At 37.5% G+C, this 27,829-nt stretch overlaps 2 protein-coding genes across 2 annotated transcripts; one reads left to right on the plus strand and one right to left on the minus strand.

Annotated features, from left to right (window-relative positions):
• The first annotated feature begins 16,151 nt into the window (after window positions 1-16,151).
• Window positions 16,152-19,394, plus strand: LOC104103224 (putative receptor-like protein kinase At3g47110). The gene is made up of 2 exons (XM_070198931.1): window positions 16,152-18,858; window positions 18,988-19,394. Exons 1-2 carry the CDS (start codon window positions 16,152-16,154, stop codon window positions 19,392-19,394), a joined length of 3,114 nt encoding a protein of 1,037 aa, XP_070055032.1.
• Window positions 19,395-19,918: 524 nt separating this feature from the next.
• On the minus strand, window positions 19,919-20,623 carry LOC104103225 (uncharacterized). The gene has a single exon (XM_009611116.4). The coding sequence runs from the start codon at window positions 20,460-20,462 to the stop codon at window positions 20,103-20,105; it is 360 nt and encodes a 119-aa protein (XP_009609411.1). The 5' UTR covers window positions 20,463-20,623; the 3' UTR covers window positions 19,919-20,102.
• Between the last annotated feature and the right edge of the window lie 7,206 nt (window positions 20,624-27,829).

A 27,829-nucleotide genomic window follows, 5' to 3' on the forward strand; every position in this document is an offset into this window, starting at 1 on the left:
AACTTACTCTAAGAAAAAATTGATGTCCTCAGCAAATGTGTTGATTGATGCCTATCATAGCCTCATTAATGAGAAAAATGCTTTAATTTACGAAATTGGTGACATAGAACAAGAGAGGAATGATATGGTAGTTTCCATTGTAGACTTGAAGGAACAAGTAGAATAAGTAACTAGAGTAAATAACTTGTTGAAAAACCAAATGAAAAAATAGATGGACACCCCTAAGGGTAAAGAAGTGGCTAGTAAGGCTCAACTTGAGCTTGAGAGTGAGCTTAAGAAAGTTAAAACAAGTATTGTTATTGAGCTTGAAAAGAATAGACAACTTTAAAAGGATCTGAAAAGGGTTAAATATGATCTTGATAAGTTACTTAAATGGACCCGGTCCTCTGATGTAATAATGTCTTTGTACAAGAGTATTGGTGGAAACAAGGAATCAGGTTTCAAAAGGCTAAAACCTCTTATAATTCCTATAGCAAGTATGTAACTGTGACTGATAATTGGTTGTATACTCACTGTGGTCAAGCTGGTCATTACAAGGACTCTTGTAAAGCTAAAATCTAGTCTCTACAGAAAAACAAAATTTTTATTAAAAAGAAGCATACTATTGAGGAACCTGGTCCTCTAATAGGAAAATGTCTGTTGCCTGCATGGGCAAAAAAAAATTTGGTCCGCCAATTCTATCTTTATAAGGGACCCAAGCTGGCTTGGGTTCCTAATTCTAATCAGTGACTTCGTGTGCAGGCTTGGAGTGAGAGGTAGCAGTCAAAAAAGGGTACATAGATAGCGACTGCTCTAAGCATATGTTTGGAAGAATATATGATTTCCTCTCACTCTAGGCCTTCCAAGGTGGGAGTGTATCCTTTGAAAATTGCAAGAAGAGCTATATTCTTGGTATTGGCAGAATTGGCAAAACACTCTCCCATGCAATTAAAAAATGTATACTATGTGAATGACTTGAAATATAGCTTGTTGAGTGTGTCTCAAATCTGTGATAAGGGAAAATGAAGTGAAGTTCTTGTCCAAATCTTGCACTGTTACCAATCTCAAAACTAGTGAAGTGGTGTTGATAGCCAAAATGTTCAAGAACATCTATGTTACGAACCTTGATTCACTGAATGGTTGTGATCTAACATTTCTAAGTTTCATTGATAATGATATTGGGTTATGGAACAGATGACTGGGGCATGCGAGTTATTATTGCAGAACAAATTGGTTATGGAGGACCTAGTTTGTGGGTTGAGGCAGTCAACATTGCATGCTACTATTAATAAGCGCATGATCAGGTCTCTTCTCGAGAAGTCTCTCTATGAACTGCTCAATGGGAGAAACTCAAGCTGACTTACCTAGGAGCCTTTGGATGCAAAATGTTTTGTTCTCAACAATGGGGGAAAAGGTTCACATAACAAAGAAGATGAAGATGAAGAATTTACAAATACTCCTTGTTAAGCTATATATATTGTAATAAAAAGGATGATTTAATTAGTCAAGTCAAGCAGAGCGATGAAGAAGATGCATCAGAATCTCCAAAAGGCATAGAGGAACCCGATCCCTCTATCACCCAACCGAAGCTGAACATAGGATTGATGATATTGCATCAGGTACTCCTAATGAAGAACAAATAAGTGGAAGTCATAATTCTGTTGATGTCAATGATGTTTCAAATATAGAGGAACATGGTTCTTCAAATTCTGAAGTTTAAGTTCTTCCAGGAGCTGCTGAAAAGATTTGAGATGGAGAATGCTAAGACCATTGATATACCTATTGCCACTACTACTCAGTTAGACATGGACGAACCTAGTTCTCCTATCAATTAAACTATGTTTAGGGGTATAGTTGGATCTTATTTGTCCTTGACTGTTGGCAAACCTCATATTATTTTTAGTGTTGGGTTGTGTTCTAGGTTCCAATCAAGCCCAAAAGAATCTTACTTGAATGCTGTCAAAAGAATTTTGAGGTATCCTAAGGGAACATAGGAACCGGTCCTCTTCTATCCTTCAAGAGATAATTTTGACTTGGATGGATATGTCGATGTTGATCATATTAGATAGCTGATGGATCAAAAGAGCACATCTAGAATGGCACCTTTTCTGGAGTCATGCTTGATCTCTTGGGGTACAAAGAAACAAAACTTTGTAGCTTTTTCCCCTACTGAAGCTGAATATGTAGATGTTGCCTCTTGTTATGCTCAACTACTATGGATCAAGCAATAACTAGAAGATTTGGTTGTCTTTACAGATTGTGGGTCATTGTTGTGTGATAACACAAGAGATCTAAACACGACAAAGAACCTGATACAACACAAGAGGACAAAGCACATTGATGTGCGAAATTATATTTTGAGGAACAATGTTAAAAAAGGGATTATTTGTACGAAGGTTTGCAGATTAGGTAGCAAATATCTTCACCAAGGTGCTGAGCAGGAAACACTTTGAAAGAAATCATATGGAGTTGGGATTGATCAAGCTCAACTAAAGACATGATCCCTCGATGATTGTCTATGTTAACAAGGAAAGGTACAATGTTAAAAAGCAGTTTTTGGCGACATCTAACTCAAATCTATACTTTTAGTGGTTTACACACTTGGCGGTTTCAAGACAAAACAAGTAAGAGTAACACTGAACTTCTAGAAGATTTTGCCCAGATTTTCAAAAACCATCAAGGAACCTGGTTCCTGTGACTTAGAATAGTAGTCTCTTCAATACTTATATGCCTTTTTAAACTTCTGAAGTATCATGTCATTAATTTATTCCCGCCTCTCTGCTAATTTTTGAAGTCCAAAATGTTAAACCTTTTCTGAACTGACTTGTTGCCCCAAAAAAATAATTTCTTGTCTTACACCCAACCAAAACCGATTCTTTTCTTCAAAACCAAAATCCATCTTGTCTCAAAAAGAATCCTTCTATCCAAATATTCCAGAAGTGAACGTAACTCTGTCACCTTCCAAAATCCTAACTCCATCTAGAAAACAGAAAAATAAGATTTCTTTGGTAGATTTTGATAGGAGTTTAATTGAAAGGGAACGGGGTAGATCTAATATTCTATAGAGTGAGGATAAAATTATTGTTGGGTTTGTAGAAGTCTTGAAGGATTGAGGAATTGGTGAATGTGCTGGAAAAGGGGGAACTAAATGAGGGACCTAGCCCTCAAGTCCTTCTCAAGATGTTAATTCTGATGATGATCTTTTTCTCTTAAGCTCTATGTTTAAACGAACCTCCAATCTAGTTAAAAGGATTGACAAAAAGTAGGTTGATTGATGATAAAGTGGCGTGACCTACTGATGTGGTGAATGTGGAAAAGAGAATGAAGTGAAAAATTCTTCACTTGTGAGAAAGAATTCAAAAAAAAAGGAGCAAAAAGGAGAAAAGAAAGTCGGATAAGAAAGATACAACAGATGATAAGGGTGAACAGATTGAGAAGAAGAAGAGGGAGATTCGACCGTCAGGAAAAGAAAGGGTAGTGTGAGTGAGGAGCCTGGTTCCTTACAGAAGTAAAAGATTGAGTTATCAGGAAGGAGACTATGAAGTCTCAAAATATGTTATTGGGCAGAGTGTTTGACTCTGATATTGCTGAAAAATGGAGGAACTTCTTGACAGTGTTGAGTTCCAAAAATAGAATTACCTCTTTATTCCTCCAAGTCCCAAAGTTTATGATGAAGAAGTAAATATTTCTATGCAAATTTGTCTATTACTGACAATGATACTCTGATGTTGTATGCGAATGGGACTGGGTTTTTTCTCGTTGAGGAAAAGCTTGGTTAGATTCATGGTGTTTCGACTGATGGTTCAGCTCGCCCAGAGAAGTAGAGAACCAGGTCTCCCTGGTTCAGTGGCAGAATAGAATGCTTAGTTAACGGGTGAGAATGAAAGATTGAGGAAACATGTAGAGGACCTGAGAGAGAAGATGATCATTGATAAGAGGACTGTGAATGAACGCATGGACAAACTCATCAAGGCCTTAGCCCCTTAATTTTCTTCCTGCCGAGTGATCCATGTCTTTCACCCCTTCCAAATTTCCTCGAATTCCTATCTTATTTTAACTCATGTGTTTGATAACATTGGTACTTTAGTTGTTTAAATTGTCATATTCTGTATTGAAATACTGTTATTTTGTTATAATTACTTTACTATGGGTAATCACTCTATTTTATGCAATGACATTCACTTGTTATTCTTGTTATTGTTTATGTTGTGTTGTCCAAGTGTCATGAGTTAATGTTGCTGAACTACTTTTTGGTTGTGCTTCTTCTGTTATTCTTTTCAATGATGCCAAAAGCGTGAAGTTACATAGGTATTAACAGGAGGGGAGGAACATAATCGAATTGATATATTGTGTTGTGTATGAAAGATAGCTCTGCTTCGTAAGGGGAACGTTGTTGTTAACATGTTGATTATGGGACTGATGTGAGGAATCTGATTCTCAGGGGGGATATCAATTTTGGGTTTGTCATCATCAAAAAAGGGAAAATTGCTCTAAATTACATTATTTCATGTTTTGATGATTTACCAAGCATTCTCGAGGAACCAGATAGGGACCATATGTGATCAGTACATGTAAGAGATCTGGTTCTTAGAGGGAATATCAATTCTTAGTTTGTCATCATCAAAAGGGGGAAATTGATCACTTATGCTAATTTTTGTATTAATAATTTGCCAAGCAGTCTCGAGGAACCAGTTATGATCAGTTCCTTTGGTCTGGTTCTCAGGGGGAATATGGCTGATTCATATGGGAACAATGTGGAGATCTGGTTCTCAAGGGGAATATCAATTCTAAGTTTGTCATCATCAAAAAGGGAAAAATTGATAAGTTATGCGTCTTTTATTTTGATAATTTAACAAACTTCATGAGAGAACCAGATACAAAACCTAATACAATTAGTTCCCTTGCGTTCAGAGTAACTAGTCAGATGTCTGGTTCAATTCTCAAAAGAAATCTCATAAGGGAACATCACAGGGAACAGATAGGGATCAATTTCCCTGGTCGTCATGCAGTCAACTCTACAGTTGTAAAAGATGTTGCACTGTACCGTCTGGTAGTAGTACAACAGCACAGTTATAGTTTGCTAAGGCCAAACTAAAGGATACTTTATTGCATCATCCTTGATGACCCCACACACACATATTCTTAACATGAGGCAAGGAATTTCATTCCCCAACACTTGCAAACCCTAAAATTGATTTTTCTCTCTCAAGTGCTAGCCACCACCTCTTTTAAGAACAAAGTTGTTGCAACCTCAAGGACCAGATCCAGAGATTGAATATATCTTAAGTTTGTCGAGTATTTGTTATTTTGTTCTTCATTTGTAATCCTACACTATTTTCAAGAAGTGTCTTTGTAGGACATATTTAAACTACTATTTGGTTTAGTTTCTTGACTAGAGTTAGTCAAGGTTTATTGCATTGTAATAGAGTTATTGCAAAGGGCTTACGATAGAGTATTGTAAGGGGTGAGGGATTAAAAGTTTAATTCCTAGATTACAATAGGTTGTAATCTGATGTTTGCTCGGTTTAGTGGAGTTGAAATCTTACTAGAGTATGTTGTGGTTTTTAATCCCTTGAGCAAGGAGTTTTTCACGTAAATATCGCGTGTTCTTTATTTACTTCAGATTTACCGTGAGAACAAATAGAGAACCTGGTCCCCTATACTATTTGGTAGACTCTTAGTTTACATTAATTGGTATCAGAGCGGGTTTTTTCTATAAGGCTAATACCAAGAAATGATCTACATGACTACTTCACCAAATTTTGAAGAAGGTCATTCAACCTATAGACCACCAAGATTCAATGGACAATACTATGGTTGGTGAAAAACAAGAATGCATGAATTCATTATGGCTGAGGTCTCCGAACTTTAGGACGTGATTTGTGATGGTCCCTTTGTCCGTATGAAGGCTGTTGGAGAGGAAACAAAGATTGTTCCAAAGATAAGAAAAGAATATAATGGTTCTGACCAAAACATTGTTGAGAAGAACTTCAAGGCGAAGAAGATTATTGTGTGTAATATTGGACCAACGAGTATAATCGTATCTCAGCATGTGAATCTGCCAAGTAAATTTGGAAAGCTCTTCAAACGGATCACGAGGGAACTACTCAAGTAAAGTAGTCCAAAATAGATATGCTTACAACTGAGTATGAACTCTTTAAAATGTAAGAGGATGAGTCCATTCAAGAGATGCATACCTGTTTCACTATCATAATCAATGAGATTCATTCACTTGGTGAAATCATTCCAACCAACAAGATGGTCCGGAAGATACTCAGTGTTATACCAGGTTCCTGGGAGAGCAAGGTCAATGCTATCACTGAAGCCAAAGACCTACAGAAGTTGACTATTGACGAGCTTATTGGAAATCTCAAAATTTATGAGATGAAGAGAAAGAATGATCTTGAAAGAAGAGAGCCCAAGAAGAAGAAGTACCTAGTTCTCAAGTCTGCCAACAACGACTCGGGCAATGATAAATTCGACATGATACATCTCACTAGAAGATTCCAAAAAATAGTTCGAAGAAATAGTGGGATTCCAAAGAAAGGAATTTCTAACAGGAATTTCAAAGAAAATGATTGTTGTCATAAATATAAAAAGCCTAGACACTTCATTAAAGACCGCCCACTTCAAAAGAAGAATCATTACAAAACCAACATTGATAAGGTGGCTAAGAGGAACTAGGTCCCTGATAGAATTTTCAAAAGAAGAGATGTTGCTGACAACGTGGTGAAGCTAACCCTGGTTGCCTGGGGAGATTCCTCCAGTGAATATGACCAAGGAGATACATCTATGATGGTTGTTAAAAATGGATTCTCATAATATGAGTCAATCTTTGTACTCATGGTCAAATTGATGATGATGAGGACATGGAGGAAGATGAGGTAATTTTCATGATGTTCAAAGAAATTTAAAAAATTACTCTAAGAAAAAATTGATGTCCTCAGTAAATGTGTTGATTGATGACTATCATAGCCTCATTAATGAGAAAAATGCTTTAATTTACGAAATTGGTGAAATAGAACAAGAGAGGAATGATGTGGTAGTTTCTATTGTAGACTTGAAGGAACAAGTGGAAGAAGTAACTAGAGTAAATAACTTGCTGAAAAACCAAATAAAAAAATAGATGGATACCCCTAAGGGTAAAGAAGTGGCTAGTGAGGCTCAACTTGAGCTTGATAGTGAGCTTAAAAAAGTTAAAACAAGTATTGTTATTGAGCTTGAAAAGAATAGACAACTTCAGGAGGATCTGAAAAGGGTTAAATATGATCTTGATAAGTTACTTAAATGGACCCGGTCCTCTGATGTAATAATGTCTTTGTACAAGAGTATTGGTGAAAACAAGGAATCAGGTTTCAAAAGGCTAAAACCTCTTATAATTCCTATAGCAAGTATGTAAATGTGACTGATAATTGGTTGTATACTCACTGTGGTCAAGCTGGTCATTACAAGGACTCTTGTAAAGCTAAAATCTAGTCTCTACAGAAAAACAAAATTTTTGTAAAAAAGAAGCATACTATTGAGGAACCTGGTCCTCTAATAGGAAAATGTGTGTTGCCTGTATGGGCAAAAAAAGGTTTGGTCCGCCCATTCTATCATTATAAGAGACCCAAACTGGCTTGGGTTCCTAAGTCTAATCAGTGACTTCGTGTGCAGGCTTGGAGTGAGAGGTAGCAGTCAAAAAAGGGTACATAGATAGCGACTGCTCCAAGCATATGTTTGGAAGAATATATGATTTCCTCTCACTCTAGGCCTTCCAAGGTGGGAGTGTATCCTTTGAAAATTGCAAGAAGAGCTATATTCTTGGTATTGGCAGAATTGGCAAAACACTCTCCCATGCAATTAAAAAATGTATACTATGTGAATGACTTGAAATATAGCTTGTTGAGTGTGTCTCAAATCTGTGATAAGGGAAAATGAAGTGAAGTTCTTGTCCAAATCTTGACCTGTTACCAATCTCAAAACTAGTGAAGTGGTGTTGATAGCCAAAACGTTCAAGAACATCTATGTTACAAACCTTGATTCACTAAATGGTGGTGATCTAACATTTTTAAGTGTCATTGATAATGATACAGGGTTATGGAACAGACGACTGGGGCATGCGAGTTATTATTGCAGAACAAATTGGTTATGGAGGACCTATTTTATGGGTTGAAGCAGTCAACATTGCATGCTACTATTAATAAGTGCATGATCAGGTCTCTTCTCGAGAAGTCTCTCTATGAACTGCTCAATGGGAGAAAACTCAAGCTGACTTACCTAGGAGCCTTTGGATGCAAAATGTTTTGTTCTCAACAATGGGGGAAAAGGTTCACATAACAAAGAAGATGAAGATGAAGAATTTACAAATGCTCCTTGTTAAGCTATATATATTGTAATAAAAAGGATGATTTAATTAGTCAAGTCAAGCAGAGCGATGAAGAAGATGCAGCAGAATCTCCAAAAGGCATAGAGGAACCTGGTCCCTCTATCACCCAACTGAAGCTGAACATAGGATTGATGATGTTGCATCAGGTACTCCTAATGAAGAACAAATAAGTGGAATTCATAATTCTGTTGATGTTAATGATGTTTCAAATATAGAGGAACATGGTTCTTCAAATTCTGAAGTTTTAGTTCTTCCAGGAGCTGCTGAAAAGATTTGAGATGGAGAATGCTAAGACCATTGATATACCTATTGCCACTACTACTCAGTTAGACATGGACGAACCTAGTTCTCCTATCAATTAAACTATGTTTAGGGGTATAGTTGGATCTCTTTTGTACTTGATTGTTGGCAAACCTCATATTATTTTTAGTGTTGGGTTGTGTTCTAGGTTCCAATCAAGCCCAAAATAATCTTACTTGAATGCTGTTAAAAGAATTTTGAGGTATCCTAAGGGAATGTAGGAACCGATCCTCTTCTATCCTTCAAGAGATAATTTTGACTTGGTTGGATATGTTGATGTTGATCATGTTAGATAGCTGGTGGATCAAAAGAGCACATCTGGAATAGCACATTTTCTGGGGTCATGCTTGATCTTTTGGGGTACAAAAAAATAAAACTTTGTAGCTTTTTCCCCTACTGAAGCTGAATATGTAGATATTGCCTCTTGTTATGCTCAACTACTATGGATCAAGAAATAACTAGAAGATTTGGTTGTGTTTACAGATTGTGTGTCATTGTTGTGTGATAACACAAGAGATCTAAACACGGCAAAGAACCTGGTACAACACAAGAGGACAAAGCACATTGATGTGCGAAATTACTTTTTGAGGGACAATGTTAAAAAAGGGATTATTTGTATGAAGGTTTGCAGATTAGGTAGCAAATATCTTCACCAAGGCGCTGAGCAGGAAACACTTTGAAAGAAATCATATGGAGTTGGGATTGATCAAGCTCAACTAAAGACATAGTCCATCGATGATTGTCTATGTTAACAAGGAAAGGTACAATGTTAAAAAGTACTTTTTGGCGACATCTAACTCAAATCTATACTTTTAGTGGTTTACACACTTGGCGGTTTCAAGACAAAACATGTAAGAGTAACACTGAACTTCTAGAAGATTTTGCCCAAATTTTCAAAAACCATCAAGGAAGCTGGTTCCGGTGACTCAGAATAGTAGTCTCTTCAATACTTATATGCCTTTTTAAACTTCTGAAGTGTCATGTCATTAATTTATTCCCGCCTCTCTCCTAATTTTTAAAGTCCAAAATGTTAAACCTTTTCTGAACTGACTTGTTGCCCCAAAAAAATAATTTCTTGTCTTACACCCAACCAAAATTGATTCTTTTCTTCAAAACCAAAATCCATATTGTCTCAAAAAGAATCCTTCTATCCAAATATTCCAGAAGTGAACCTAACTCTGTCACCTTCCAAAATCCTAACTCCATCTAGAAAACAGAAAAATAAGATTTCTTTGGTAGATTTTGATAGGAGTTTAATTGAAAGGGAACGGGGTAGATCTAATATTCTAGAGAGTGAGGCTGAAATTATTGTTGGGTTTGTAGAAGTCTTGAAGGATTGAGGAATTGGTGAATGTGCTGGAAAAGGGGGAACTAAATGAGGGACCTAGCCCTCAAGTCCTTCTCAAGATGTTAATTCTGATGATGATCTTTTTCTCTTAAGCTCTATGTTTAAACGAACCTCCAATCTAGTAAAAAGGATTGATGAAAAATAGGTTGATTGATGATGAAGTGGCATGACCTACTGATGTGGTGAATGTGGAAAAGAGAATGAAGTGAAAAATTCGAAAGAATTCAAAAAAAATGGAGCAAAACGGAGAAAAGAAAGTCGGATAAGAAAGATACAACAGATGATAAGGGTGAACAGATTGAGAAGAAGAAGAGGGAGACTCGACCGTCAGGAAAAGAAAGGGTAGTGTGAGTGAGGAGCCTGGTTCCTTACAGAAGTAAAAGGTTGAGTTATCAGGAAGGAGACTATGAAGTCTCAAAATGTGTTGTTGGGCAGAGTGTTTGACTCTGATATTGCTGAAAAATGGAGGAACTTCTTGACAGTGTTGAGTTCCAAAAATAGAATTATCTCTTTGTTCCTCCAAGTCCCAAAGTTTATGATGAAGAAGTAAATATTTCTATGCAAATTTGTCTGTTACTGACGATGATACTCTGATGTTGTATGCGAATGGGACTGGGTTTGTTCTCGATGAGAAAAAGCTTGGTTAGATTCATAGTGTTTCGACTGATGGTTCAGCTCGCCCAGAGAAGTAGAGAACCAGGTCTCCCTGGTTCAGTGGCAGAATAGAATGCTTAGTTAACGGGTGAGAATGAAAGATTGAGGAAACTTGGGGAGGACCTGAGAGAGAAGATGATCATTGATAAGAGGACTATGAATGAACGCATGGACAAACTCATCAAGGCCTTAGCCCCTTAATTTTCTTCCTGCCGAGTAATCCATGTCGTTCACCCCTTCCAAATTTTCTCGAACTCCTATCTTCTTTTAACTCATGTGTTTGATGACATTGGTACTTTAGTTGTTTAAATTATCATATTCTGTATTGAAATACTATTATTTTGTTATAATTACTTTACTATGGGCAATCACTCTATTTTATGCAATGGCATTCACTTGTTGTTCTTGTTATTATTTATGTTGTGTTGTCCAAGTGTCATGAGTTAATTTTGCTGAACTTCTTTTTGGTTGTGCTTCTTCTGTTATTCTTTTCAATGATGCCAAAAGCGGGAAGTTACATAGGTATTAACAGGAGGGGAGCAACATAATCGAATTGATATATTGTGTTGTGCATGAAAGATAGCTCTGCTTCGTAAGGGAAACGTTATTGTTAACATGTTGATTATAGGTCTGATGTGAGGAATCTGATTCTCAGGGGGGACATCAATTTTGGGTTTGTCATCATCAAAAAGGGGGAAATTGCTCTAAATTACATTATTTCATGTTTTGATGATTTACCAAACGTTCTCGAGGAACCAGATAGGGATCATGTGTGATCAGTATATGTAAGAGATCTAGTTCTCAGAGGGAATATCAATTCTTAGTTTGTCATCATCAAAAGGGGGAAATTGATCACTTATGCTAATTTTTGTATTGATAATTTGCCAAGCAGTCTCGAGGAACCAGTTATGATCAGTTCCTTTGGTCTGGTTCTCAGGGAGAATATGGCTGATTCATATGGGAACAATGTGGAGATCTGGTTCTCAAGGGGAATATTACTTCTAAGTTTATCATCATCAAAAAGGGGAAAATCGATAAGTTATGCGTCTTTTGTTTTGATAATTTGACAAACTTGATGAGAGAACCAGATACGGAACCTGATACAATTAGTTTCCTTGCGTTCAGAGTAACTAGTCAGATGTCTGGTTCAATTCTCAAATGAAATCTGATAAAGGAACATCACAGGGAACAGATAGGGATCAATTCCCCTGGTCGTCGTGCAGTCAACTCTACAGTTGTAAAAGATGTTGCACTGTACCGTCTGATAGTAGTACAACAGCACAGTTATAGTTTGCTAAGGCCAAACTAAAGGATACTTTATTGCATCATCCTTGATGACCCCCCACACACATATTCTTAACATTAGGCAAGGAATTTCATTCCCCAACACTTGCAAACCCTAAAATTGATTTTTCTCTCTCAAGTGCTAGCCACCACCTCTTTCAAGAACAAAGTTGTTGCAACCTCAAGGACCAGATCCAGAGATTGAAGATATCTTAAGTTTGTCGAGTCTTTGTTATTTTGTTCTTCATTTGTAATCCTACACTATTTTCAAGAAGTATCTTTGTAGGATATATTTAAACTACTATTTGGTTTAGTTTCTTGACTAGAGTTAGTCAAGGTTTATTGCTTTGTAATAGAGTTATTGCAAAGGGCTTACGATAGAGTATTGTAAGGGGTGAGGGATTAAGAGTTTAATTCCTATATTGCAATAGGTTGTAATCTAATGTTTGCTCGGTTTAGTGGAGTTGAAATCTTACTAGAGTATGTTGTGATTTTTAATCCCTTGAGCAAGGAGTTTTTCACATAAATATCGCGTGTTCTTTATTTACTGCCGATTTACCGTGGGAACAAATAGAGAACCTGGTCCCCTATACTGTTTGGTTTTAGAGTCTGTTGCTTACTGTGGGAACTGATAGAGAACTCGGTTCTCTATATAGTTTGGTGGACCTTAGTTTACATCAATATATAAAAGATACTAAAATTTCAACAAATATTGAATTTGACTATAATTTTAAAAGTATAATGAGTTTAGTGCTAAACCTTGAAAGTCGAACCTAGCAAATTTAAATCATGGATCCACTCTCTTCCTCATCATCTTTTATCTCCATCACCCTTCTCTAAGGATGTGACTGCCCGTATTCCTGACCAAGTTGGACATTCTCATTAATTATCCTTCCCTTTTCTAATCCCATATTGGTTTTGTGAAATTAATGAAGGTGTTGGCTAATCTTTCATTAAAAATTGTATGAGGTAATTTTGGTTGAAAATTTTGCCAGGTTAATAGTTCTAAACTCCTACTATTGATTATGATGCTCCAACTTTGGGATAAAACTAGTTACATGTGTGTATAGAATCTGGAAAATTGCAACCTTCAACTTATACTGTCACCATAAGGTCCATAGCCATTATTTCATGTCTTATGATCTCCTAACAAAGTCTGATAGAAGTTTTTGGGCATGAGTAATTCTTAACAAATTATATATACTAAATTAAGGAATTTCAACTACGTCGCCTTCGACTCTATTCATCGATCTTTCTTCCATCTTTAATCAATATATGTCACATCTTAGGTCAATTTTATTTATCTCATACAGTACGGTTTACGTCAAATCTATACTTGGAAATGAGAACTAGTCTTGCCAAAAGAATAATAGAAATTAAAATCGTTCAAACTCTCGTGATGACTTAATTTGTATTCTTTAGAAAATTGTTATTACAGGGTAATAAGGTTGAAGTGAAAAAGAAGTATAGATGACCCAAATTGTGAAGTCAACGACAACCCTTTGAGAAAAGTAAGGGAACGACCATTATATACAGAGCTTAAACGTTTTATTTATTCATTAGATGTTGAATGAAATGTCGCAGTTTGCTTCAACAACCATCTCCTTACTTTTTTCTGCCTTAGAAAAATAAATCAAAAGCGATGATCGCAACGAATAACATGACCTTATTTCTTTTCTCCTATATTAAATTCAGCTCATTCAATGACGTACAAATATTCCTTCTAGCTTCTAAGCTAGCGTTTGGTCATAAATTTTTAAATTTTATTTTGAAAATTCTGATTTGGGTAAAGTTTGGTTTGAAGATGAAAATGTATTTGGACATGATTTTTCAAAACATATTTCACTTTTTATTTGAAAAAACATGAAATATGACTTATACCTCACAAGTTCTAAAAACTATCACAAATACCCAATAGTACCATTATCACAAACCATAATCCTGAACATAAATAAGTTTGGTACAAAATTATCATTTTATAATGAACTATATAAATTATTAATTACAATGAAATCCCATTAGAGAATTACGGCTCCTAATTAAAAAGAAAAAGTTAACTGATATGAGTATTCAGAAAGTCATTTAGCCTACAAATCAGAAGCAAAAGTAAGATGCACAAAGGATTGAGCTGATAAGGGAGCATATTCATCAAATATCTAGTTGGTCGTAATAAATGTGGGCTCTTTTACAAACTATAAAAGTTCAGGGTAATATTTAAAAAATTTAAAAAATGTAACGGTCATGTTTTGGTCCAAAATCAGCAATTGAGGTGATTTTGGGATTTTGGATTTGGGATTTTGCCAAAATGTGGGCAAAATCTATGGCCAAACATGTGTTTGTCAAATAAATCCCAAATATATTTTGGCAAAACTCATGGCCAAACGGGTCCTAAGTGTTTGAAGATCTATTTTCAATAGGAACAACTAAACTTTTTTTTATGACTGTGGTGTTCGGATCATCTTGCATGCCCCTTAACTATTTCACTAGATACATGTTATATCTTTCACTAACACATGTATTGAATAACTCTACATCTTTGATGTCGCTAGGATTTGAACCTGATGAACAACTAAATCTAAATCATATATGTCCAAAAACTTGTCTACCCGTTTCTTATGAATAAATAAATAAAAGCTATTGCTTGCTTAAAATAAGTATGAGTTTTTTGCAAGAAAATAATGATGCTCTTAAAAGTAATAATTTGGACCATCACGGTCGCTCATCTTTCTGCAAATTAACTTAGTAGTTTATATTTAATCAAGTTGAATTTGACTGAGTTTCATATAATGGTTTAGTACACTCCTAATTTTTCATATGTAAAGGTAACATTATAAATGTGCTTGTTTGAGACTTCCACTTACCATGCAAAAGGTAAAATTTAATTAGTAACCCTCTGTTTGACGATAATTACTCGTTTAACGTAATGCCATACGGGTAATCTTGATGACAAGTTTTATTAGATCCTTTCTAAGCCATAGTCTTTTCTCTTAGAAAACCAGAAAAATATAAAATGAAAGAGAGTATATAATCTCCTGATGTCCATTGGAATTTTTTGAAAGTCAACTCAAGAACTCCAGGGAAAGAAAGAGGCTACTCAAAGTCACTATTTGCGGCTTAAATTGAGGACTTACAAGTGCCTAGTTTTCAAGAAAATATTAGAATATAACCAGGATTACATCAGTTCTAATTTCCAAACAAGGGCGGGATTAAATATATGACAGGGGTACCGATTCCCCGTCCTTTGCATAATATATTCTGCTCTTTCACTAATAAATCGACTAATTAAATTCATGTTTTTTCCATGGAAAAGGTCAGAAAAAGCCATCTTTTTCTCTAGAATTTATTTGTCAATGAGCATCTTGTATCTCATATGTGCTGTTTTGACCTTGTTCCAAAGTTTTTAGAACAAAACTAACTGGATTTATGTAGTACACTCTTACTGCATTTCTCTACGGCCAATAACCACAGAAGCACAGTAACTCAGTCCACCTTTAGGCATACTTAGCTTTCTACAAGCTCCAACTTATGTAAAACAATTTGATGTCATTGTTTTACTCACTGCTATGCTTATGCAGACATTGCAATTGAGTATAAATGCGCTATAATAGTGACTTAAGTCGCAATTTGAAGCTTAAAACTGATGCAAATACATTGCTATAAATCGGTTGCATTTCATCATATAAAGCAGTTGAGTTTAAAAGAGAAAAGAAGACCAAGCAAGGGTATTTTATTCAGAATGAGAAATATAGCAAAACCATCTTAATTTATTCTGAATCAGTTATCTTACAGAGAAAAGAGTGGAATTAACTTACATAAAGCAGCTTTACAGTTAGTCAACCCTCCCCTTGTCTTGCGTGCACCAATATCAAAAACAACATTTCTTTTTTAAAAAGAGAAGAAATTCTTAATACATATTTTCAGGAAAAGATAATGACAGCACTATTAATAGAAAGAAAATAGTTAGTCAACTTACATTGCTTTTTCATTTCCAGTTCACGAGCTGGAAATTTCTAAATGCATATTTTAAAGAAAAGATTAGGTTGATCAAGCATCAAAGTCAGAATCAATCTTGGAAAAAGAATTGCTAAACAATAATTTTTTGTTGATATGCCGTGGTACCTTGTTGTCTATTTTGTGTCTTATATACCATGCACTAGTGCTTCAATACCAAAAACATTTCTCAGAGCTATCATCTCTTGCTCCTTGACATTTTCCAGAATGGATGTTTTTTCCGCGACTTTTAATCTCCACACCTTCTTGTCTATCCATGTTGCACTTCCCTTGTTCTTATTCTTATTTTTCTCCCAATATGCTGCAGCTGCTACATTACTTGGCAATGAAACTGACAAACTTGCCTTACTCGGGTTCAAGTCCGAAATAACTGAAGATCCATCAGGAGTTTTGGCCTCTTGGAACGATTCTGTTAATTTCTGTCTATGGACTGGAGTAAGATGTGGCCTTAGACAGGAAAGAGTCATTAGCTTGAATCTAAAAGGGCTAAGCTTGGCAGGTCCAGTCTCAGCTCATCTCGGAAATCTTTCCTTGCTCAATTCTCTTGACCTTGCAGAAAATTCCTTCCATGATCAAATTCCTCGACAACTCAGCAAGCTGACAAGGCTTCAAAACCTGAATTTGAGTTTTAACTATCTAGGAGGGGAAATTCCAGTTAATCTATCACATTGTGTTAACCTCAAGAATCTTGTCCTCGACCACAACAATCTTGTGGGACATATTCCTGCCGAAGTTGGATCATTAACCAGGTTAGTGAAATTGTATCTCAAAAATAACAACCTGACAGGAGTCTTTCCAGGTTCTATTGGAAACCTTACATCTTTACAAGAATTGTATTTATCGTTCAACAATCTAGAGGGAGAATTACCAGCTTCTCTAGCTCGATTGACCAAGTTGAGACAACTTGGATTGTCAGTAAATAGGTTATCCGGGGAGTTCCCTCCTCCGTTATACAATTTGTCATCCCTGGAATTAATAGCGCTTTCCCATAACAACTTTTCTGGTAATCTCAGATCCGATTTAGGCCATTACTTCCCTAACCTCCAAAAACTTTACTTGGCAGAATGTCAATTTATTGGTTCCATACCATCCTCTTTGGCTAATGCTTCGAAATTGCTACAGCTTGATTTTCCTGTAAACAATTTCACTGGAAATGTACCTAAGAGTTTCGGTAACTTGGGAAATTTGCTGTGGCTCAATGTTGGGAGTAACCATCTCGGATATGGTGCGGACGATGACCTCAACTTTGTAAGTTCTCTTACCAATTGCAGCAGTCTACTGACGCTCCATTTTGGAGACAACCAGTATGGAGGTACATTACCCCATGCAATAGCCAATCTTTCTAGTCAGTTACAACGCCTAATTCTCAACGGAAATAGAATTGATGGAAGCATACCCAAAGAGATCTCAAACCTGGTAAACTTGAATCTACTTGACATGAGTTATAACAATCTTACAGGTGGCATTCCAGATTCTATTGGAAGACTTACAAACTTGGGAAGTCTCAACTTGGGTAACAATCTCTTGATGAAAGGGGTCATCCCTTCTTCACTAGGAAATCTCACTAAACTCGTGTATCTTTATTTGGGGTATAACGGGTTAGAGGGTAACATACCTTCAACCTTGGGAAACTGTAACCAACTGCTAAGATTGGACATTGCTGAAAACAATCTGACTGGAACTATACCACAGGAACTTATTGCTCTCTCATCCCTCACAAAAATTTATGCATATTATAACTCTTTTACTGGTCCGTTGCCAGTGTACATTGGTAACTGGAGTCAACTTACTTATCTTGATTTTTCCTACAACAACTTTTCGGGTATGATTCCACGAACTCTGGGAAAATGCTTGGCCTTGGGGGACATCTATATGAAGGGAAACTCCCTCCAAGGGACCATTCCCAATTTAGAAGATTTACAGGATCTCCAGTTCTTAGATCTTTCCCTCAACAACCTATCAGGGCCAATCCCTCAATTCATTGCAAATCTTACTTCCTTACTCTCCTTTAACTTATCTTTTAACAATCTAGAGGGCGAGGTTCCTGTCACCGGAATATTTTCAAATGTGACTGCAGATGTATTTGTCGGGAACTCCAAGCTTTGTGGTGGGATTCAAGAGCTGCATTTACCACCTTGTGTTTATCAAGAAACTCAAAAAACACGGAAGAAGCATGTACTTGCCCTCAAGTTTATATTGATCATTGTTTTTGTTGCTTCACTTTCTATCCTGACCTTGTTAGTAGTTTTCCTTTGTTTGAGAAGAAATTTGAAAAAAGATCAACCAGCTGATAGACCTAAATCTGCGAACTTCTATCCCAATATTTCTTACGAAGGGCTCCGCAATGCAACTGGTGGATTTTCTTCTGAAAATCTGATTGGCTCTGGCAGCTTCGGAACTGTTTACAAGGGATCTTTGGCCTCTGATGGGGCGGTCGTTGCTGTCAAGGTACTCAATCTCCAGCATCAAGGTGCTTCTAAAAGCTTCATAGCAGAATGCCAAGCATTGAGAAACATTAGGCACCGGAACCTTGTTAAAGTCATCACAGCATGCTCTGGTTCTGATTTTAAGGGAAACGAGTTTAAAGCGTTGGTGTTTGAGTTCATGCAGAACGGGAGCTTGGAAGAGTGGCTGCATCCAAAGGCAGAGACACAAAGGAGCAGCTTGACAATTCTTCAGAGAATACATATTATACTAGATGCAGCTTCTGCACTGCATTATCTTCATCATCAGTGCCAAACACCCATGATTCACTGTGATATAAAACCACAGAACATTCTTCTTGATGAAGATCTCACAGCTCATCTTGGAGATTTTGGTTTGGTTAGACTCGTTCCTGGATTCAGTATAGAACCCAATCTACATCAGTTTAGCTCATTTGGAGTTATGGGAACCATTGGCTATGCAGCTCCAGGTAAACTAAAACTGCGAAAACACAGATTGAAAGACATACGATATGAAATTACAGTGTATATATAGAATACACAATATGTTTTCTTCTAATAATAGTGGTTAATTTATAAGCTCAATTTTCTTGTTGCAGAATACGGCATGGGTGGTAAGGTCTCCATTTTAGGAGATATGTACAGTTTTGGAATCCTAATATTGGAGATATTCACTGGAAGAAGACCCACAGACACTTTGTTCCAAGAAAGCTCTAGTCTCCATCACTTTGTGGAAACAGCATTACCAGATAGAGCAATGGAGATTCTAGACAAAACAGCTCTAAATGGTGACATAATGCCGAAACCAACCAATGGAGAAGAATATTGGGCCAGTATGAAGAAAGAACAGATGGAATGCTTGGTTCGCATACTTGACATTGGAGTTGCATGTTCAGCTGAATCCCCAAGAGACAGATTGACCATGAGACAAGTTTACAGTAAGTTGACACAAATCAGACAAGATTTTCTAGGAGCAGAAGATGTGACGAGGCGATTGAGGCCATAGGTTACAACTTACAAGTGAAAGCATTGGATTTTAATCTAAAATGTTTTGCTAGTTTTAAATTCTGTCAATTTGGTAAGAAAAATGTGAAAGCGTTGTATTTATAACAGGTTTCAAATTGCAGTAGAATTTTCAGTATGCAGAAGAACTAAAGTAGCACGTAGCATATTCCTTGAGTTGACACTAATGGCTTTAGTTTAGGAAATTACATGTTAGTTCTAGACTTCTATATTAGGGTGGAAGAATCGGATGCATAAAGCATCTGCTAATAAACAACGAAAATTGGTACAGCCTATTCAGGAAGTTAATACAATTAGTTAATTAGGTAATTGAGGGGGAACTCAGCATCTACAGAATGCTTGATTCCATCATTGTATTGCTTATTTGATATTCCTACAAATAGTGAAAAATCAAATCTCTATTTAATTAGTGATTCTCCTTAACTAGACATTGAAAATTGGCGGACTGATCATGTGTGGTGTCAAAATGAAATTTACTTCTTTTAAAAGGAAGAATTAGCTAATCAATAAGCAAAACAATACTCAAAGTGTTCCATAATACGATTCCATTGTTACAGGGAAATAAAGCCGGGGCCAAACTCTAATGTCAAATTATTAGTAAGCCCCGAGGTAAGCTAACATCATAGGATAATTTGAACCTGAAATAGTGAAATTACAAGGATTGATAGACGATACCCAAAAAGCTAGGGACTCATTTACAGTAACGGTCAGCTTTCTTCTTGACCCGGTCATCAAGGGCATCTTCAACGGACTTGACTTTTGCATTCGGGTCGTACCCGAATTTCCTGGCCTCGATCGGGAACAACTCATCGTATTTCCTACGCTTAGCGGCGTCAATCGTATAAATATCATCGGGAGCAGCATCAGCATCTTGTTCAGTAGCGGCGACGGCGGCGTCACCGGTCAAAGGCTCGTCGGAAACGACGTCGTCGATGGACTTGTTCTTCTTTTTCTTCTTCTTCTTCTTGTCGATTGCTTTGCTGCGGCTAGCTACTGCGCCTCCCTTGAAGGTTAACCGACCTCCTTTCACTTTCTCGTACGGGTCCGACATGGATCTTCCTTTGCTTTCTTCTCTGTTAATTCCTGCTGATTTAATAATTTGACGGGTAATAAGGTTTTGCAATACAAATTGTGAAAAAGGAAGAAAACTATGGTAGGTACATATTGTAAATTTGAGCTGAAATAAGGGTTCATACTTTATGCGGCTTGAAGGCAATAGATACCGGAGGCAAAAGGACTAAAATAGTGGTGCACTTTTTAGTGCTGCAGTTCATATTCTTTAATAAAGTGGTGCACTTTTAGTCTCCGTCAAAAACATATGTTAGTTGTTTAAGGGAAAGAACCTCACATGCCAGCATATGATATTTATTTCCTCAAAAAACAAATACTACTATACTATTAATCCTATCGAGTTACTCTTTAGCTTGAAAAAGTGTACTGTAGCAGTCAGAGGCAGATTTAGAATTTGAAGGTAGCGGGTGCCAATTTTCTTTAATGTATATCTTGTAATAACTAATACAAAATTTGTTAAGAATATTTATTTAGTTTATTGAGTTTATTCGGGTCAACCTAAAAGGTATTTTGTATTTGCAAATATAAAAATTACATCCCAAATATAAAAAAAAACAAACGTAATTAGTATTTTAAATAAGAAATATCGCCTTTATTATAACAATACAAGTAAATCAACATTTTCACTAGGAAATTAAAGCAAATACAGTCTTAATATTGAAATAGCGATATTTTTGTTAGAAGCATTATCAAAAGACATACACAATACTTTTTTATTAAGATTGTAAAATACAACAACTTCGCAAATAGTAGTACTTATAAAAATAGCAGTATGACTTTGATCTTCATCATATTTAAAAGCGATAATTATTGCAATAATTATCATCTATCCAATGACATGTAATTGTCAAATAATCATTTCCATTAACAGCATGGTCAATATCAGAAATTAGAGAAACTCTACAAGGAAGATGGTCAAACAAATAACATATGTATGTCTGATATTGTCCATAAAGACTAAAGATATCATATCTACAAGTACTTCTAGGGATACATTCAAATAAAGGATTATAAATCCTTTGAATATACATAATAAGTGTTACGCGGCGCCTTCCTGAAGTTCCTTGGAAGGGCGATGTAAGGCTAAGCAACCGATGTCAGTGCGGTTACTATGCGCTAACTGAGGTCCTCGCCTTACGCTAGACTAGATTGACAGTGCCGTACGGAAAAACCAATGTCGTGAGTAATTGAGCAGCGAAAAATGAGCAATTGATGATGAAAGCTGATGATTGTATTGATGATGATGAAAGCTATTACAAAATGCAATGCAGTGTCGGGGGGGAGAGACATCAGTACAGAGAATTGTTTGAATGCTTGAATGTTTGAATGCTTTGGTCCCCCTTAATAATGCTTAAAAAAATAAACCAAAGTTACATGAGTTGACCTAAGAAAGCTGTAGAAGCACACTGAAAATGAATGAAGTAAAACTACTCTATAATTACAATGAAAAGGACTTAGTCTTCTATGGAAGCAAGTCTGATGGCAGCAACTTTATCTTGAGCATCAGGGTCTGCGCGCGCATTGCTGTGGGCGCGCGTTCTACTATTTGGATCTGCCAGCGGCGGGGCGCTGGTGCTTGGCATTGGGTCTGCGCGCGCGGCATTGTCAGTGCGCGCGGCGCTGATGGCATTCGCCAGCCGCTAGGCACTGGCACTGATTATCGGTGGGGTGACAGAGGCGTATGCTCGCTTATCACTTGGCGCTGCCGAGACCACGGGGCAGACCGTGGCGCTAGGCGTTGGGAGGCTTGCCGGGACGCCACGGGGTGCGTCCAAGGGGTCATGGGTCGATGATGGAAAGCAGCCCATGACATTCTCCCCCACCTGAGTTGGCGACGTCCTCGGAGCCTTACCTGCTGGATGATGATGATTGGTCAGGCTCTTGTTGGCTGGGAGGTCTGTTCCCCTCGGTGTTGTGAGATGTCTTTCTGAATGATCTTCCATCTATTTCTGAAATGGTTGGAGGCGGCTGACATGGAAGACTGGATGGATTTTCCACCAGGCTGGTGTGTTCAACTGGTATGTGGATTTTCCGATGCGCCTTTCAATGGAAAAGGGCCCGATGTAGTTTTGCAATAGGCGAGGATCTTGGGTCCTCTTTGCAAACAAGTTCCGCCTCGGGGTTCTTACCATCACTTTGTCCCCTGCTTGATGTTGGGCAAAACGACGATTTTGTTCGACATACCTCGTTGCCCTCTCCTAGGCTTTGATAAGATAGCTCCGCACTATCTTCAAAGTTTGCTCCCATTCTGTCGAGAAACTAGCAACTCGATGAGATGATGGCATGTTTGGTGTATTCACATTTTGTGGGAGTAGCGGTTGTTGTCCGGTAACAATTTCAAAAGCGTTTTTGTTTATATGGGCGCACTTTTGTGAATTGAAACACAGCTGAGCAGCATCCAGAAGCTTCACCCAATGTGTTTGTGACCCGGTTGCAAATTTGCGGAGATATTCCTCCAGCATGTCGTTGAACCGGTCTGTTTGATCATATGTTTGCTGATGATGATGGTTTGAGTTGTAACTATTTGGATCCGAGGCAACTGAAGAGTTGGGTCCAAAACTTGCTAGTGAAGCGTGGGTCGCAGTCACTAATGATGTTGCTGGGCATACCCCAATGTTTGACAACATGAGAGAAGAAGAGTCGAGTTGTATCTTCTGCCGATATATTTTATGGGGATGCGATGAAGGTAGCATACTTGGAAATTTGGTCTACTACCACCATGATGGTTGCATGATTTTCGACCTTGGGTAATCCTTTGATGAAATTCAGGGAAATGCTTTCCCAAGGTCTCTGTGGGACAGGTAGCGGCTCTAAGAGTCCCGCTTGTGCTGAGTGATCCGACTTGTCCTTTGGGAATGCTTGACAAGTCTTCACACAATGAGGGGAGACATGAGTTGTTGGACCCCAATAATGTGATGTCTGTTTGATAATGTTGAGGGCAGCCGGAACCGTGGGTTCAGGTCTATTGGTTCCCTCCTTAAACTGCATGGCCGTGATGTTTCCAGCGGCTATCTTCTTGGATATGCACGGTATGGTGTGAGGTTTGGCCCTGCTATCTCCCATCATTAGGAGCATGTTGGCATATGGTACCAGGATGGTGTTGGTCTGCCTGAGGAATTCCAATCCCACTATCAGTTTGAAGTCATCGATGATATCTATGTGTAGGTCGAATATTCCCTTGTATGGGCCAAGCTTGATTGGCACTTCTTTGGCTATTCCACTCACTTGCTGAGATGGAGAGTTGATAGCCTTGACACGACCCTTGCATTTTTGCACTGCTAGACCGAGGCGTTGCACCTGAGTTGAGGCCAGGTAGTTGTGGCTAGCACCCATGTCTATCAATGCCCGAATAGGTCTGCCGTTTACTTTCATGTCAACGAACATTAAGGTCCTCTTTTGTGATATGGGAGGCCTCTCGTCCGCCTTTCCTTTCCCTTTCTTGTCGATAGGGAATGCCTTCTTCTTGGGGTTGCCAGCATTGGTTCCCACCAAGGTATCATGAATGGAGCCAACAAATGCGTTGAAGGCCCCTACTTGTTCTTCGCCGACTGAGCCGTCCTGATCTGACTCATCATCATCAACAGTTTGTTGAGCATTGATTTGTGTGTTGGGGCATTGATTGTTCCAATGTTCCCCACCGCAATGACGACATTCTGATGGGGGCTTTCTCCCCTGATTGTTGTTGACTGATGCAGCAGTGTTGCTGCTTGAGGAAGGAGTCTTAGATTTGGATGCACCTCGATCTCCTCTATTTCTGTTGGGGCCACCGTTGCTAGGTTGGCTCCCGTTGTATCCCCCTCGGACAGGTGGCTGGGGCCTATCCTTCTGAGTTTCCAAACTGGTAATCCCCAAGGCACTCTGCAGCTTGAATGGCCTTGGGCAGGGTATCAACCCGTTGTCTTTGCAGCTCCATACGAGCATGAGGTTTCAAACCTTCTATGAATGCGAACAGTTTGTCTTTGTCCCCCATATCCCGTATGTTTAGCATGAGTGCGGAGAATTCACGCACGTAGTCCCGCACCGACCTGGTGTGGCGGAGTTCACGCAACTTTCTCCGTGTATTGTATTCCACGTTTTCGGGGAAGAACTGCAGGCGTATGGCGGCCTTCAGTTCTGCCCATGTCTGGAGAGTATCTTCACCGGCCCTGATGGCTTCGTATTTGACTCGCCACCAGAGTTTTGCATTGCCTTGAAGATACATGGCAGCAGTTTCTACCTTTTTGGATTCTTCCAACTGTCCAACGGCATCGAAGTATTGTTCGATGTCGAAGATGAAGTTTTTCACTTCTTTAGCATCCCGGGCTCCGTTGTATGGCTTGGGCTCCGGAATTTTCAGCTTTTGTGGCATGGGGCCAATGTTCATGGCACCCCTGATGTGGTTTTCGCCTCTTTTGAGCAGGCTTTGAAGGGAAGCATTGACAACATTGAGCTGGCATGTCAAGTTGTCTATGGTTTGCTGCATGACGGTCAGTCTGTCTGCCTCTAGTTCCCGATGGGCTAAATCCTCGGCACGCTCCTGTTGGAGGTCCTCGAATTTGCCATGAATTTTGGTTGCCTCGACGACAGCCGTTTGCCGGTCTTCCTCAGAGTCTTGACTGATATTTGCTATGTCAACTTCGGCCTGCCGCATTCTGCGGTCCAGGTCGTCCAACCTTTGCACTAGGTTGGTTTTTAGATCAGGCAACGTATCCACGATGGGCCGTAATGCGTCAACCGTCTCTTCTAGGTTCGTGATGCGATCCCCGTAATTCACCATGGTCAGAAATGGAGATGATGATGGCAATGAGTTCCCTCGTCCGATGTCGAGCCTAGGCTCTGATAACAACTATTACGCGGCGCCTTCCTGAAGTTCCTTGGAAGGGCAACGTAAGGCTAATTGTGAACACCTAATTTTTGACCACACCCAAATTCTATACTATCTAGTGTAAATATTTCTTTTAGGTCTAATTTTGATATTTTAAACTTTTATCTTACTCTTAATAGGTTTTATTTGAAAACAAAAATTAAAAAAAAAAAAAAAAATAATACAAAAATGTTCATATATATATATATATATATATATGTTTTCTTTTAATTAGAATTGTAATAAGTAAGCTATAGAATTTTCTTAGTATCATTTAAAGTACGTGTAAATATTTAGTTTTCCTATATTATAAGAAATGTTGGTTAATCTTCTTATCTTTATAATTTAATTTATTATTTTAAAAAAAAAAACAAAAAAAAAATCTCTGATTTATTATCTTTTAAATTTATAAATAAAATAAAATAAAAAAAAACTCTCTCACGTCTCCTATCCACAACTAACCCCCACGATTCCCTCCTCCCAGCCCCATTACCCACTCTCTCACGTATTCCCCCCACATATCCATCCCACACCCCAACTTCCTCACATGATAGAGCACACACTTGCACTCTTTATTTGGAAGAACCTAAAAAAATATAGTCCCGGCAAGTAACGGACACGATCACTTTCTCACAGACACTGTCTTACATAGACTCTATAAAATAACCCTTACACACATTATTTAAGGAGGGGGAGAAATCTAAAAAAAAAAAAAAAAGAAGGGTGGTAACCAAGGCAAGATTCAAAAGAACAATTTGGTTGAGTTTTGAAGTTCCGGTTATGGTTCTCTGTTGAAGTTCCAGTATCGTTTCTACTGTAGCTGAGTTTTGTATTTTGCTGGATTAATTTTCAAGCAAATTTTCGCCTAAAGGTCTGTTTCTTCAATTAGTTTTAGTTTTTGAATGCTTGGGTTATTTACTCTTCATAACTATGTGTGAATGAAGGTATAATTTTAGTTTATTTTAGTTTAACTGATTCTCTATCTTCTTTGTGTTAGGATTAAAGTTTCTTTCATGTCTTTCTCGTTGATGTTTATCCTTAATTTAAAACAAAGTATCAGCTATTAAGTTTAGTCATTTCTTTAGTTTAGATCTTTGAAATTTGAGTAGATAACATTTCTCTATATGTATAACTTTAAAGATCTTTTGAATTCACTGTCTTACTTAGTTTAACTAGGAATATAAGTCATAAAATTAATTTGTGTAATACCATATCCGTAATTTTCCTCTTTTATTAGTAAAATAAATCTTTTGATGTATAATGGATAGATATGAAGAGAGTAGGACCATATGAGGCTTAGCTTGGACCTAAAATGAAGGTCCGTTAATCTGATTTTTTCTAATATTGAGTAGGTTTTTTTTTTTTTGAATTTAATTATATTTTACTCTTCTAGTTCTTGCTAAGGTAGCCTAGTAATAATCACAAGAGGCCATATCATGCATTTTGGGCGAATATTTATTTCATTAACATTTTGTTTGTGTAGCGTTAAATGTATTTACTTTAAACGTGAATGTTTGAGCTATATTTGTATCTTTACTTGCTAAATTTTCTTTATAGTTAAGTATGAACTTGACGGGGATGTAGATACTTATTGGATTTTTTATCATTATAAGGCCATTAATCACTTAGTTGAATTGGATAATTCAGGCCTCGAAAGTTCAAGTTACCCACGACATTTGGCGGGCAACAAGTTTTAATTGTTAGGACAAATTATGATATAATTGATTTTATAAGTGTTGATAACCTGTAAATCCTTATAGTTAAATCACACATTTCCTCCATAATAATATTCATTCCATAATTTCGGATTTACAATAAATCTCAAATTAGTTTAGAAAAAAAAAAAACTCTTAAAATAGCTAGAAGAGCTTTACACGCGTTTAATGCGCTAGAATGCTTTAGGCGCACTCTTAATTAATTGAATCATCATGATTATGTATACGTTCGCGTGACATAATTATGATTCCCAAAATTAAAGGCAAAGTATGCATTCGCGCAACTTTGACAGAACAATCTTAAAAATAATAAAGTGTTATTAATTGTGTACACGTACGCGTGACATGATTCATGACACACCAAACAAAATGAATACACGTACGCGTGATTCGTTTCAAGATAATTCCATAATTATAAATAATCAAGAAATTAAAAGCGGTTTAAGATGAAAGTGCACAAAGTTCCCTAGAACATAAAATATCCAGAATTGGTTATGCCAAGTATAATTATTAAAAGCGACCGTGCTAAAATTACGGAATCCGGGAGTGCCTCACACCTTCCCCCGGGTTAACAAAATTTCTTACCCGGTCTTCTGTGTTCGCGGACCATAATTCGGAGTCAAAACTTCCTCGATTTGGGATTTAAAAATAAACTGGTAGCTTGGAACACCATAAATTATTTCAAGTGGCGACTCTGATTAAATAATCCCATTTCGAATAATGTCACTTAAATTGAAAAAACTCTCTTCTTCCCTTTCCCTAGGAAAAAAGGAGATGTAACAGTTCTGG

Source organism: Nicotiana tomentosiformis, chromosome 3 (genome assembly GCF_000390325.3).
Source record: "Nicotiana tomentosiformis chromosome 3, ASM39032v3, whole genome shotgun sequence".
Lineage (NCBI taxonomy): Eukaryota > Viridiplantae > Streptophyta > Magnoliopsida > Solanales > Solanaceae > Nicotiana > Nicotiana tomentosiformis.